Here is a 12,922-nt window from a genome sequence, read left to right on the forward strand (position 1 = left end):
GACCCAGCTGTGCCGTCCTCCCGCAGTACCGTGCTGGGGGGGCACTGCCTGGCCCTGCAGGTTTACATTCATCGTAACAGTCGTTAATAAATATTTCGGTGACTCTGCGATGCCGGCAGCCGGCTGGGTCCCCACCGGTGCTGGAGCCGGTGGCAAGGGCAGTTGGCAGCCCCTCGGGGGGCTCCTCAGCCCGGCTGCCCTCCTGCGGCCCCGGAGCTGCAGCCCCCCACCAGTGCCCGCGCAGTGCTGCCGGCGGGGCGGCCGAGGCCGTGCCCCACCTGCGGCCCTGCTCCTAGGCAGAGCCCGGCGCCCGGGGCCGACCCCCGGGTCACCAGGGGGATGCGCTGCGGGGGCCCCGCTCGGCCCGCGGCCCCTCGTGGGTGCGCCGGCGGCGGGCTCTGCGCGGCTCCTCGCCCTGCCCGCGCCCGGGGGCACCGGCGGGACTGCGGGGCGGCGGCGGGGGTCTTCCCCGGCTCCAGAGCCTCTGGCAGACCTTGTCCGTGGCTCCCAGCGGTGGGCGCTCCACCAGCTGGAGGAAGTCCCGGTACCAGACCTTGCGGCCGGGGATGCCGGCGGCGAGCTGAGGCTCTCCGGCAGATGCCACGCCCGTGGCCTGCCAGGCGCCGATCACGTCCAGGGAGAGCCGCAGCAGGGGCTGGGTGAAGCCGTGCTCGGTGGCGTGGCAGAGGTAGAGGCCGGCGTCGGTGCGCTGCACGCTGCGCAGCAGGACGCCCCGCTCCGTCCGCACCACCCGCTCGTCCATCTGCACCTGCAGCCCCCGTGGGGATGGGCGGTCAGCTCGGCTCGGCTCGGCACGGCACGGCACAGTCCCACCGGCAGTACCCGGCCAGAAATAGCCTACCTCTCGCTGGGGATCATTCATGGTGCGCTGGTATGTCCAGACGATGTCTGCTTGCAGGGATTTGGGGATGCATTCCAGAAAGACGGTGCTTCCCTCCACCCCGTAGAGTTGCTTCTGGGGCACAGTGTCCCGCCTGGGATCTGCAGGGACATAGCCTGGCTGTCAGCTCCCCACCATGGCAGGGCTGGCCCCCAGACTCTGGCTGGTCCCAGCTCACCTTCAGAGCAAAGCACATTGGGGTCACCATTGCGGACGTCCTGCCGGCGGAAACGCCTGCGGGAAGGTGATGGAGGAGCAGGGGCTGCAGCAGCGTGACCTGTGCTCCTCACCATGACCTCGGGGCAGGCTGGCTGCCCCACCACTGCACCCTGGCATGTCACCTACCTCTTGGTGTTGGGCACGTAGCGCGTGCAGGTGTTGCCATCCCAGGCGCAGTATGGGTCCCGGGCCAGGCAGCACTCAGCACAGGCTTTGCCATAGGCACCACAGCGGTGCAGGGGCAGCTGGGCCAGCGCTGTGGCTGAGCCAGCATAGAGCTGATGCTGGAGGAAGAGCAGAGCTGAGCACCCCCATGCTGTGGCATAGGGCTAGGCAGAGCCATGGTGGACAGACACGGGAATGCCCAGGGGTCCCCCCCTTACCCGCTTGGAGGAGAGCTGCAGGCTGGTGATGGGGGAGGCATCCTGTGGGCAGAGCATGGGCAGGAGTTAAGGGTGCAGGGGGGAACCTGGGCATGCAGCCTCCTGCCTCCCACATCCTGGCAGCTGGAGTGCCCTGGCACAACCCAGAGCATGGACAGCACATGAGGGTGCTGTGGGGAAGTGTGACTGGTGGGATGTGGAACCCTGACCCTCACCTGGAAGACCTGCAGCTCCTCCAGCAGCAGAGGCTCCATGCGGTGCCAGCTCTCCTTGGGTACTGAGACCACCTTCAGCACTGTGCCCACATCTGCAGGCAGGGAGGGGTGAGGCCACAGGTCCCAGCCCCAGCATTCCCCTACTCTCCCTCACTGCCCCATCCCTTGGGTCACTACATGCCTGTGCCAATGAAGAGGACATCATAGTGGCCATCAGCAGCGGTGACACGGTCCACAGCGATGCGGGTGAAAGTGTAGGGGGTGGCAGCTTGCAGGAAGAGGGGGCGCTGGCCATGGGGCAAGACAGGGTTGTACATCAGTGGGTGGTGACGGGCAAACTGGATCACCTCATCTGGGAAGTCCTTGGTCGAGCCGAAGGTGCCAAAGGTTTTGCTAGGGCACTGCAGGGAGACAGCACTGGCTAAGCAGAGTCCCACACCCCACTGCCCCCACCCCACATAGTGGCATCCCACTGGTGGCACCACGTACCATGCCTGGGCGGGGGTATGGCACACGCCCCTGGTATGACACCCACTGGTAGTTGGGACCTTCCTTGTGTGCAAAGGGACCCAGGAAAGCCCGGCGGATGTCAGCCATGGTGTAGACACAGACAGCTGAGCCTTGGAAAACAGAGCTGGTGGGAGATAGAGGGGAAAGATGTGAGTGGGACAGGAGGGGCATCACTGGGTATGTGCAGGGTACTGGGGAGGGGGTTTGACCTGGAGGTGGAGAAGATGGCATAGACCAGAGGGTTGCGCTTGTCTCTTGTCTGCAAGAGGAAAACATCCCCTGCAAGCAGAGAAGGCATTAGTGCTGTCAGTGTTGCCCACAGCTACACTGGTGGGGTCACATCCCCGTTTACTCACGGAGCTCATCAAAGTGAGTGTCTGCCCCATCAGGTCCTGGCACGGCACAGACTAGCCGAGCCTTCAGGAATGTCGTCCACTTGTTCACCAGGCTGCGCTGCCCGCCCATGTCATTCTGCCAGGGAAAGGAGGACACAGGTGTCAGCAGCAGCAGCAGCACTCCTGGGCACCCCAGCCCCCAGCCCACGTGCCTGTGGATGCTCTCACCCGGCAGAGTTGGCCGATGCGGGCGACGCTGGTCTTGCCCAGCCCTTGCTGCCATTCAACCGCTGTCTCACGGAAGAAGAAGTAGATCTTGTCATCGTCGGGGTCCTCACTCTCTGGCACCCAAAAAACGGCCACGAACTTGGGCTCTGGGGACAGAGGGGTGGTGTTTCCAATGCCTCTACTAATTCTGCTCCCCAGGGACCCTAGACCACCTATTGGGGTCCCAGGGGAGGGTGCAGAACCAACCCTGCCCAGCTGCAAAGCAGAGGCAGAGTGAGGCTGGGACTCCACCAGACATTGGGAGTCTGGAGGGGACACAGGAACCCCTGAAATCACCCTCTGGAGGCAGAGAAGTACAGTGTACATCTGAGCCTGAAGGAGTCATTGCCCTGATGCTTCCAGGCAGCAGCACTGCAGTGCCAGTGGCCCCCTCGCTCCCCACCCTCCCAGTGCCCAGCACTGACCGTTGAGCCAGCGAGAGTCATGCTGCTCCGTGCGGATGGAGGGACGCCGGCCCAGGCTGCGGAAGATGGTAAAGTCACGGCCCATCAGATCGGTGGCCACCCCAGAGTAGAGCTCCTCGCCTGGCAGGCACCGAGGGAAGCGTTATAGGGGACCCCCTGGCACCCCTGTGCCACGCTGCACCCCGTACCAGGCTCAGAATGCCCTTACCCACAAGGACAGAGGCGGCTTTATGCTGGGGGTCATACGGGCTCTTCCCCTTGCCATCCTCAGTGTGGTGGGGATCCAGCTTGAAAACAGGCTCCTGGAGAGGGGTAAGGATGGGAGGTGGGCAGGTGGCAGCAGCTGGGGGCTGCAGTGGTGACAGGGGAAGCTCACTTCTGCATGCTGGCCAGCCTCGATGAAGGCACAGACTGGGTGGAAGGCACCAGTGCCACAGGCATACAGGTGGGTTCGGTTGTAGGGGTGCAGGATCTTCACAAAATTCATGCACTCAGCCTGGGGATGGAGGGAATGAAGGGTGAGATAGTGCTGGGGCAGATCGCTGGCACAGTCCTGGCATCCCACAACATTCCCCATCACTCACGGTGATGTCCTTGCCAGCCCAGTTGCATTCCTCCCTCCACTCCACGGGAGCTGGCCAGTAGATCTGCGGGTGGAAAAGAGGATGATCACAGCACCTGGTGCACCTGGCACTGACCCACCAGCCTGTCCCCCCCGCCCCGTTACCTTCCTGTCCCGCTGGCTGATGTCATCCAGAGCCAAAGAGAGGAGGTGGTTCTGGGCGCCCACGAAGAGACGGCCGCGCTCTTCGTCAAGCAGCAGGGCCTCGTAGCAGCAGGAGTGCTCCAGCGAGAAGAGGCGCAGCCCATGGCGAGCCCGCAGCTCTGCCGAGACCCACAGTCACTGCTCAGCCCAGCCCCATCACTGCCTGTCCATCTTCACTGCCCCGGACATGCTCCGAGGCAGCCTGGGTCAGGCTACGGCCCCCTGCCATGCCATCCCCTCCCCCAAACCTGTCCCACTGGCTTGACTAGGTTCACTAAGCCCTTGCCTGCCCAGCATTCATCCCCATGCCAGCCCCACACCCATCCCTGTGTCCCCCAAGACTCATCTCCAAATCACTCAGCAATGATTCCCATGCCCCTCGGCACCCATCTCTGCACCGCTCACCCGGCAGCCGGGGAGAAGGGGCCATTCCCTGCCCTGCAGAGCTAATCCCACCGTGGCGGGAACAAACAGTCCTTTGTCAGGCTGGGAGGAGAGCCCTCGCTGAGACCTGCCGCTGGACAAAGCCCCCTGCGCCGTGCTGGAGCCCATGGAGTGGCCAGTCGGGACACGGCTCCAGCTAGCATGACATTCCCAACGAGTATGGCACAGCTGTGGCTAGGGAGTGCCACCCTGGGGCACGCAGGGATAGAGGCACCTGAGCCTGCACATGCTGGGGGCTGGAAGTGAGGTCCCAAGCACAGGCATGGCCCCAAGGACAGGCAGGTGGCCCTGGGGGGGCTGGCATCAGGTAAGAACATGGCAGCCAGTACCAACACCTGACAGCCCGCGGGGAAGGCGGCAGCAGTGCTGGAGACGTGCCAGGGCCGGGGTTTTGCACCCCTCCCACCATGCTGCCCCCCAGGATACTCCCATCCCTCGGGATGATGCTGGGTGCTGCTGACACGTAACCAGCACCCACACCTGACCCCACACCCCCCCTCCCTGCCCGTGTCTCGTGCTCACCGGGGAAGGACAGCTTGAGGCGGGGGGTGGCAGCGGGCGGGGGGCGGCCAGCGGCGAGGCCGCGCAGCAGAAACAGGAGCAGGAGCAGCGTGCGGCTCATGGCTGGGGTCTGGCTGGTGGCGCCGCGGCTGGGGCAGAGAAACAAGAACTCAGCTCGGGTTACAGCCCCCTCCCCACAGCCCCCAGACCACGATCCCTCCCCGATACTGCGACCATGTCTGGAGAGCCCTGAGCATCAACACAGGGCAACTCCAGGCATGGCATGAGGGAATCCCCCACTGGACTCGATCTGGCAGTTGGAGAGGATGTGAGCCAGCCACATCCCTCCCTATTTTTAAGCCCCCATTAATCCTACCCCAAACATAATGGGCTTCAGAAACACCCCTTCTGCTCCTGCCTGTGGGGAAACAGAGGCAGCCCAGCCAAGCAGCATCCAGCCCTGCCCACGCCTGGCTGAGCCCATCAGCAGGAGTGTGCTGGGCTCTGCCCATTCCTGCCTGCAAGCACAGAGCTGTCCTATAGGAATGGGGACAAGGACAGAGCAAGCACCAAAGTGGTGACAACCAGATAGGGCACCCTGGGCAGTCAGTGGGCTCCTGAGCACTGGGCAAGCTGTCCACGATGGTAGTCATGGGGTCCCATGCCTCAGTTTCCCCCACTGCTACAGCCCCACCATTAGCCCCTGCCTTTCTTCTACCACTGTGCAAATGGGAGCAGGATTTGGGAGGCTCTGGCTAAGCAGGTGCCCACAACACCCAGAGGGGCCCATGCTGGAGTGTCCGCCACTCTGATGGGTGCCCACCACGAGGTAGGGAAGTCCTCCTCTGGCTCTGGCAGCAGCACGCTCTCCCCTGGGGAGTGGGAGGTGATGGTTATCAGGGCACTGTGCCAGAACACTGATCCCACCTTTCCCCCCAGCCATGCTGCAGTGCCTTGTGCAAGGCACAAACTGAGCCATGCTGGTCATCAGCCCCTGTGGGTTTCACCGGTGGCACAGCCGCTGGGGCCTCACCAGGACACCGGTGACAACCAAAGCCCCACCGCAGCCCCGGGACTCGGTGCAATCACCCCAGGCTCTGCTACCCTGCCTGAGCTGGGAACTGGTGGATGCTGGCCTGGAGAGTCACACATACATGGCATGGATGGGGCTCCTGCGGGCAGAGCAGCCCCCTCCGGGCTGGCCAGTGGAGGTGAGCCCGGGGCAGGCAGCGGGCAGGGCCCGGCTGGGCGCAGTGCCGGGTATGGCTGCCCGGTGTCCCGGCACGAAGGCGGTCAGCGCTAATGGCATTTACAGAGGCGCCGGGATGAGGCGCGGGACCCGCCGGGCTCTGGCAGCCCCGACGGCTGCCGCCAGCCGGGCCGTGCCGGGGCACGGGGGCGTCCCGCTTGCCCTCACTTGCCGAGCGGCTGGGGCAGACCCCCGGGCACGCACCCGCGCGGCTCTGACTCGGCTGGCACGGGGGGCCGGGCGGGGGGCGGGCAGCAGCGGCAGCACCGCAGACCCTCGGTGCCAACCCTGGCAGATCCAGCCCGCGAAACTCCCCGTGCCTACACCCAGCCGGTCAGTGCCGGAGGGCACACGAACCCCGCCGTGAGCCCCCCTCTACCAGCACGGGCAGGCCCCCGACGGCAGCGCAGAGACCCCATCCCGGGACACTCTCCGGCCACCCCCGTACCCTGCTGGCCCCCCGGACCCCGGCACCCACCTGTGTACCGGCTCGGCTCGGTCCGGCCCGGCCCCGCCCGCCGCGTCCGCCGGGAGGGAGCAGGGCGGCCCCGCGGGGCGGGGCGGGGCGGGGCCGGGGGCGCGCACAGGGACACGCACACGTGTGTGCGAACGCACACTCGCCAGCAGACCCGCGGGCACCCTCACACAAACACACACGCACACAGGAGAGCGCCCATTCACACTCACACACACCACCCCTGCCTGTGCTGCCACCCCTGTGGCTCGGGGTGACACTCACGGGGATACCCAGGGTGACAGCTGCTGCCCCCGGGGCAGAGCTGAGGATGCCGAGCTCAGCACACGTGTGGCTCAGCACACGAGTGGTGGCGGGGCTACCCCCTCGTCGGGACAGGCACTTGCCTGCCCGGGTCTGGGGGGCCGTACCGAGGGGTGCCGGGGCCGTACCGGGGGTACTGGGGACCGGTCCTGCGCCCCGCTCAGCTGCAGCCCAGATGTCTGGCCCGAGCCCAGCTCGGAGCAAACAAAATTCCTCCGCTGCCTCCCATTTTCCAGCTGCCGCTGCCAAGAATAGCAAGTGCCGAGTGGTGCCGGCAGCGGGGCCACGCGTGCCTCGGCGGGCAGGGCTCGGGGCGGGGGGAAACACGAGCTGCCTTGGGGACCACACCTGCCTGCTTCTCCCGTCCCTGACCGTCCCTGCCTGCGGGTGCAGGAGTCCAGGAGGGCAGGTCCAGAGCGCGTGGGGAGGCAGAGCTGCAGGCAGGCAGGGGTGCAGGCAGGTGCAGGGTGAGTGGGGAGGCAGAAGAGGTGAGGGCAGGTGCAGGCAGTGGGTGCCAGCAGACATCGAGCGCAGGTGGGCTGTCAGTGAGTGTAAGCAGGCCAGCAGCGGGTGCAGGCAGGTCAGGTGCAGGTAGGCAGCTGGCACAGGCAGGCTGTGAGTTCATCAGGAAGGAAGCCAGAGCAGTGCAGGCAGGCCAGCAATAGGCAGAAAGTGTGCCAGGCAGGGTGCCCGGGAAATGCCCTTTTATCCCACTAGTAGTAACCCTCGCGCTGCCAGCCCTGGTACTCTGGCATGCTGGCAGGCTCTGTTCCAGCGCCACCACTTGTACTCCTGACTGTGCCCCAGTGCTGAGTAGCGCCCAGCCCAGCCCAGCTTTGTGGGCAGCAAGGAGGGCAGAGACAGCGAGGGCACGGGTGGGGTAGCAGAGGAGCTGGCACCGGTACAGTAGGGGTTACTCTGCTGTAGGACTTTGTCCAGGCACCATCAGCACTTTGGGCTGGGTGACCTCGACATGGGCATGCCGTCCCTGTGCCTACTCTTCCTGATGGCACTGAGATGGTGGGGACAGGGTTATCGTGCCCAGCCCTACACAGTGAGCACCTTCCTGTTTTTCCAGCAGTGCCTCAGTTTCCCTTCACCCAGTTGGGATTTTTCCAACTATCGCCACTCCCGGCAAGCGTGGCGAGGTGACCAGGTGACGTCACCACCACCCCAGCCCTGGAGCCTTGAGGGGACCTTGCTGGCAGCGGCTCCGCCTGGAGAAACCATCAAGCGTCAGAAGGGCCGGGCTTCCATCCCGGAAAAAAACGGCGCGGGAGGGATGCGCCACGTCGGCCGCCGGCCACCCCTTCCCGCCCCACGGGGTGTTCCTGGCAAGCACCGGAGCCACCAGGCGCTGGCATGATGACGGTCCCCATCTGGAATGGGCATCGCCACTAGGATCCCGCTCTCAGCCCTGCACTCCGTGCCAGCCCGCGGAAGGTTTCACAGCCAGGTGCCGGTGGCCTGGCTCCCCGCCAGTGCGGGGGTGTCACTGCCGACGGCACCAGCAGGTGCTGGCGCTTTCGCTCTTTGATCCCGTCCCTGCCGCTGGCAGATCCGCACCCAGGGATCGCTGCCTCGGCCAAATCTCTCCCGGCGGTTCCGGCTCCGGCAAGCATCTGTAGCTCCGCCGGCAGCGCCCAAGCCCCCAGCGGTGTCAGCGGTAGGAAACAGTTCCTCTCCACCTCCGCAGGGCTCCGGGGGCGGCACGGCAGGGAAACGGCCAACGCTCCTGCATCTCCTGTGCGGGGTGAGCCAACACGGCATCATGGGATGGATCCATGCCATCAAATGCGTGACCAGGACCACCGGCCGCGGGATACCCTGCATGTAGGGAGAACGGCCGGGACTGGCATCCACGAGCCCTCAGGATGTGCACAAATCCTGCATCCCAAACAGGAACGGTACCTCACCAGAAGAACCCTCGTGATTCTGGGGGTGACTCCCCCAGGGGTGCTACAGGGTGGTCCCCCGTGTTCCTGGGGTCTAGAGAGCTTCCCTCTGCCTGGTGGAGCCATCCTGGCTGAGGACATGGAAAACCCAAGGGTCAAGGTGAGCTGTGTCAGGACAGCTGGTGCCATAAGCATCCCTGTGACTCATGGGCTTGGCACGGCACTGTGCCCCAGCCAAGAGATGGGTTTGTGCAGCAGGGTGGTCTTTGCCAGCACTACCAGTGACACTGCCAACTTGTCAACAGGGAGAAGTGTGCCATCCTCATCCCAGCCTACACCCACGACCTGGGCGCTGGGATACGCTGCTTCAACTAGCATCCCTGTGTCTGGACATACCAAAAAGCTGCTGGTGGTTTGTGGTGGCACTAAATCTGTGGCTTCAGGATTTCTTTGAAAGTCCATCTGTAGCAGTCCACATCCATAATGTTGGGCTGTGGGATGGCACATGTTGGGCCTTGTGTGGCTGCCACGTTCCTGCTACAGGGGAAGGATGTGCCAGGTAGGGGACAGAGCCTATGGCATCCCAAGTGTGCCAGTGTGAGGGCTTGGCTGGCAGCAAGCAAACATGCTTGAGATAGCTTCATCCTTGTAGAACACTATGGTGGCAATGTCCCAGGGGTACACCAGCTCTAGGTTCACACCCTGTCTGTGGATACACCCATGCTGACCCTGCGTCCATCCCCCATCACAGTATGCTGGTGAGACCCCAGCATCAGGGACCCCTATGGCCCCAGTGCATTCCTGCTGGGATTAGGTACCGGCTCCCGGCAGTGCCATGCTGGTGTAGCCCAGTTAATCCCTTTTTAATTGTCCCAGCCCTGTGCTGGACTGATCTGGGCTGCAGGGGATGGGGGTGTTGTGCGTACCCAGTGCCTGAGCACCTGTGGGGTGCTCCCATTGTTTGTCCCTTCTGTGGGACCAAGCCATGGGGTACATGGTGAACCTTTGGGGCAGTGATGAAGGGGATGTCCATCCTCCAGGTGCAGGACAGTGGCTTTTTGGAAAGGGAGGGATCCTGGTCTTATAGGATGCTATAAGATCCTGACCCAAATTGACAATTTGCCCTTGCCAGGCTGTGGGACAGGCCATGTACTGAACTGAAAACCACCAAAGCGCCTCAAAACCATACATGGGGCAGAAGCAGGACACTCAGGCTTTCTGCCACCACCCAAGCACTCTCCCCACCCCAGGAAGAGGGCAGTGAGAGATGCTGGCTGAGCCCCCTGCCTGCTGTCCTGGCCTTGCCTTGAGCCACACCAACCAGTGGCATCCAGCTCCTTAGACTTTAAAAATAGGCTGGTGTCCCCGCCATGGGGTCAGTAATTTTAGCCAGGGTGTGTCTTGTTGGGAAGCACGCGGATCCATTCATTTTCTCCTGCTGGCCCGGCTGTATCCACACCCAGGGCTGATGTCAGGCCCTCGCTGCCCACTTGCTTGTGCCTGCCCGGGGGCAAAGCAGCAAAGCTGTGGCCACCTTGGGCACAGGCAATGTCTGGTGGGATGAGGGTGGGGAAGTGAGGACAGTGGCGTCCAGCTGGCCCCCCGAGCCTGCCTGCTTCCTATCTTGGGCATCTTGCCCCCAAATCTGGTGGCACCAGGGAGCACAGCGCTCCAAGGCACCCAGCAGCACCCAGACAGGCAGTGGTGGAGCAGTCCCGGCACCCTGCCCTCTTCTCTCACCCTTCTCCTGTCACCCTGGCCCCCCAACACAACAGCCACTTCAGCTTGCCTCCCACGGTGCTCCCCCGGGGGGCTGTGCCGGCTGGGAAGGCTGCGGGGGCCGCTGCCGAGCATAATGGGGCTATTGATGGCCGAGCCAGCGGGCCCGGCACGGCACAATGGGGCCTTGTCTGCTGGCCCGGCTCCCGCTCTGCCCAGCCCCGTGCCCAGCCTCAGGATACCCCCTTTCCCAATTGCCTCGGGGCTCACCCAGGTGCCAGCCAGGGCAAACCCCGCCTTGACCGAGTCAGTGAGTACTGGGAAGGAGCAGTAGGTGGGAGGCCACCAGGTGAGCCCCCCCTTCCCATAAACAAGTGCTCAGGGAAGGAGCATTGCTTGGGAAACTTCTCAGCGTGGAGATGCTCACCCACCCCTGCCACCCCTGCTTAGGGGTTCCTGCTCAGCTGTGGGGTGAAAAGGAGGTGCTGCATGCCCACTGATGCCTTCACTTCCCTCTCAGGACCACGCCCGAGCCTGCCGGCACCCGGTGCCCACTGTGGGGAGGCAGGGACCTCACTGCTTCCCAGGCAGCTCCATTGTCCCAGTCCCCCAATGCCCTGGCCCCCCTCAATTGGCCAGCCCGGTGCCCCAAATCCACCATCTCACCTGCTGTGGTGCGTGGGCTCTGCCGGAGCTCTCCTGCCTCCTCGCCCGGTGGGTAAGCTGGGGCTGTGGCTGCCGCCTGCTCTTTAAACCCCAAATCCCCGGTGCTGGGCGCCAGTCCCGCCAGCGGCGGGGGTGGAGGGAGGGGATGCACAGCCCTGGTCCCTGCTCCCGGGGCCGGCACCAACAAAAGGCAACTGTGTCGTGTGTCCTCCCTCTGCACCCAGCGACCTGGTTGGCCGCTTGGGAACAGCCCCTCGGGACCCCGGGGCTTTCTGGGGTGCTGCCACCCTCTCTGCCTGCACTGGAAAGGGACGAGAGGTGCGAGCAAGCCTAGGAATCCCGATCACAGCTGCGGTACATCCCGATGTCCCCAGGCGCCCGTTCCTGCCTGCTCGGTCCTGTTGCTGCCTTGGAGTGCCAGTGTGAAGGCACTCATCACCCTCCCAGTGCCTCATCTGCTCCTGCAAAGCCCAGCCCAGCGGGGCTGGAGGGGGAGGAGAGGGATGTGGCTGCTGCCATGGTGCCCATTCTGGGGGGACTCGCACCGTGGTACCCCCACAGCTGCCGTGGGGCCGAGCTGCGGCTGAAGCATCCCCGCGGTCCGAAGGCCGAGCAGCCAGTGAAGCTCATTAATGTGGGGTACATGTGTAACAAGTTCTCGGCTGGGCTGGGGCGGTTTGAGCCGCCCGACTTTTCCGGCCCTCCAGGCTTCCTGGGAACTGGGGATTTAGTGGCTCTATCGCAGTAAGAGCCGCTCAGCCAGCGCAGGAGGGAGAAGCAAAGTCCGTCTTGTGGCTGGACACGCTGGGGTGCCCAGTGCTGGCTGGACGGAGCAGAGTGGGCAGCGTGCTAGGCTGGGCTGGGCACAAGCCCATGGCTGCAGGGAGAGGATGATCTCAGCCCTCCAAGAGGGCATGAGGTGAGAGAGCCAAGGGAGCAAGGCTCTGTTCAGCAGTGTCTGCCAGCATGGGAGGCAATAGGCACCGTTTTAATAAAAAAACAAAACAGGAAATTCCATCTGGAGGCAAGGGAATGTGTTTTTCTTCTGTGACCGTGGCCAGGTGCTGACACGGCTGCGCCAGAGGCTGCAGAGCATCCAGCCACGAGGATCGGTGCCCAAGCAGCCAGAACCAGCTGAGCCACTCCTGCCATGGGGTGGGCTCAGAGCAGTCAGGGACTCAGCCAATACTGAGAGGCACCAGCCTCTCTCCTGGCATGCAGGTGGAGAGGGACTGGAACACATGATCCTGGGGTGTTAGTGCCACCACAGAGCTGGGCTCTTCGCATGTTGTCCCAGAACTGACAGCAGATCTCTGTGCTGTGCCGTGTGGTGCCAGGGTACCTCACTTTTTTGAGCTCCATGGAAAGCACTGGGGGGGCCAGAGGCCTCAGGAAACATGGACACCCACTGGAGAGGTGCCAGGCAGGACAGCCACCACTTCGCATGGGATAGATTGAGGGACTGGGGCTGTTCCACAGAGGGGCAGGCAGAGTTCTGGGATGCAGGTGGGAGGAGAGGGCTTGTTGGGACAGATTTGGGGGGATGTAGGCTGGAGTCATACGGGTGTGACAAGGCAGTGGGTGCTGGGGAAGCCTCAGAGGGGCCAGGCTGGATGCAGGCACGGGGCAAGCAGGTTTGGGCAGTGCGG

General features: G+C 64.1%; 1 protein-coding gene across 2 annotated transcripts; it reads right to left on the reverse strand.

Moving 5' to 3' along the window:
- Positions 1 to 328: 328 nt before the first annotated feature.
- On the reverse strand, positions 329 to 11,720 carry SEMA3B (semaphorin 3B). Of its 2 annotated transcripts, none has more exons than XM_033072020.2 (18): positions 11,274 to 11,720; positions 4,988 to 5,115; positions 3,983 to 4,140; positions 3,840 to 3,902; positions 3,632 to 3,751; positions 3,464 to 3,557; positions 3,256 to 3,375; positions 2,792 to 2,937; positions 2,585 to 2,699; positions 2,438 to 2,507; positions 2,208 to 2,352; positions 1,900 to 2,119; positions 1,719 to 1,810; positions 1,504 to 1,545; positions 1,247 to 1,404; positions 1,080 to 1,135; positions 863 to 1,002; positions 329 to 769 (listed from the first exon to the last, which is right to left on the reverse strand). In XM_033072020.2, the coding sequence occupies exons 2-18, from the start codon at positions 5,085 to 5,087 to the stop codon at positions 329 to 331; spliced, it is 2,280 nt and encodes a 759-aa protein (XP_032927911.1). In that variant the 5' UTR covers positions 5,088 to 5,115; positions 11,274 to 11,720. The 2 variants fall into 2 exon arrangements, with proteins under 2 accessions (XP_032927911.1, XP_032927912.1); XM_033072021.1 differs by lacking the exon at positions 11,274 to 11,720 and adding an exon at positions 6,694 to 6,718.
- Between the last annotated feature and the right edge of the window lie 1,202 nt (positions 11,721 to 12,922).

Source organism: Catharus ustulatus, chromosome 13 (genome assembly GCF_009819885.2).
Source record: "Catharus ustulatus isolate bCatUst1 chromosome 13, bCatUst1.pri.v2, whole genome shotgun sequence".
In the NCBI taxonomy this organism is placed as follows: Eukaryota; Metazoa; Chordata; class Aves; order Passeriformes; family Turdidae; genus Catharus; species Catharus ustulatus.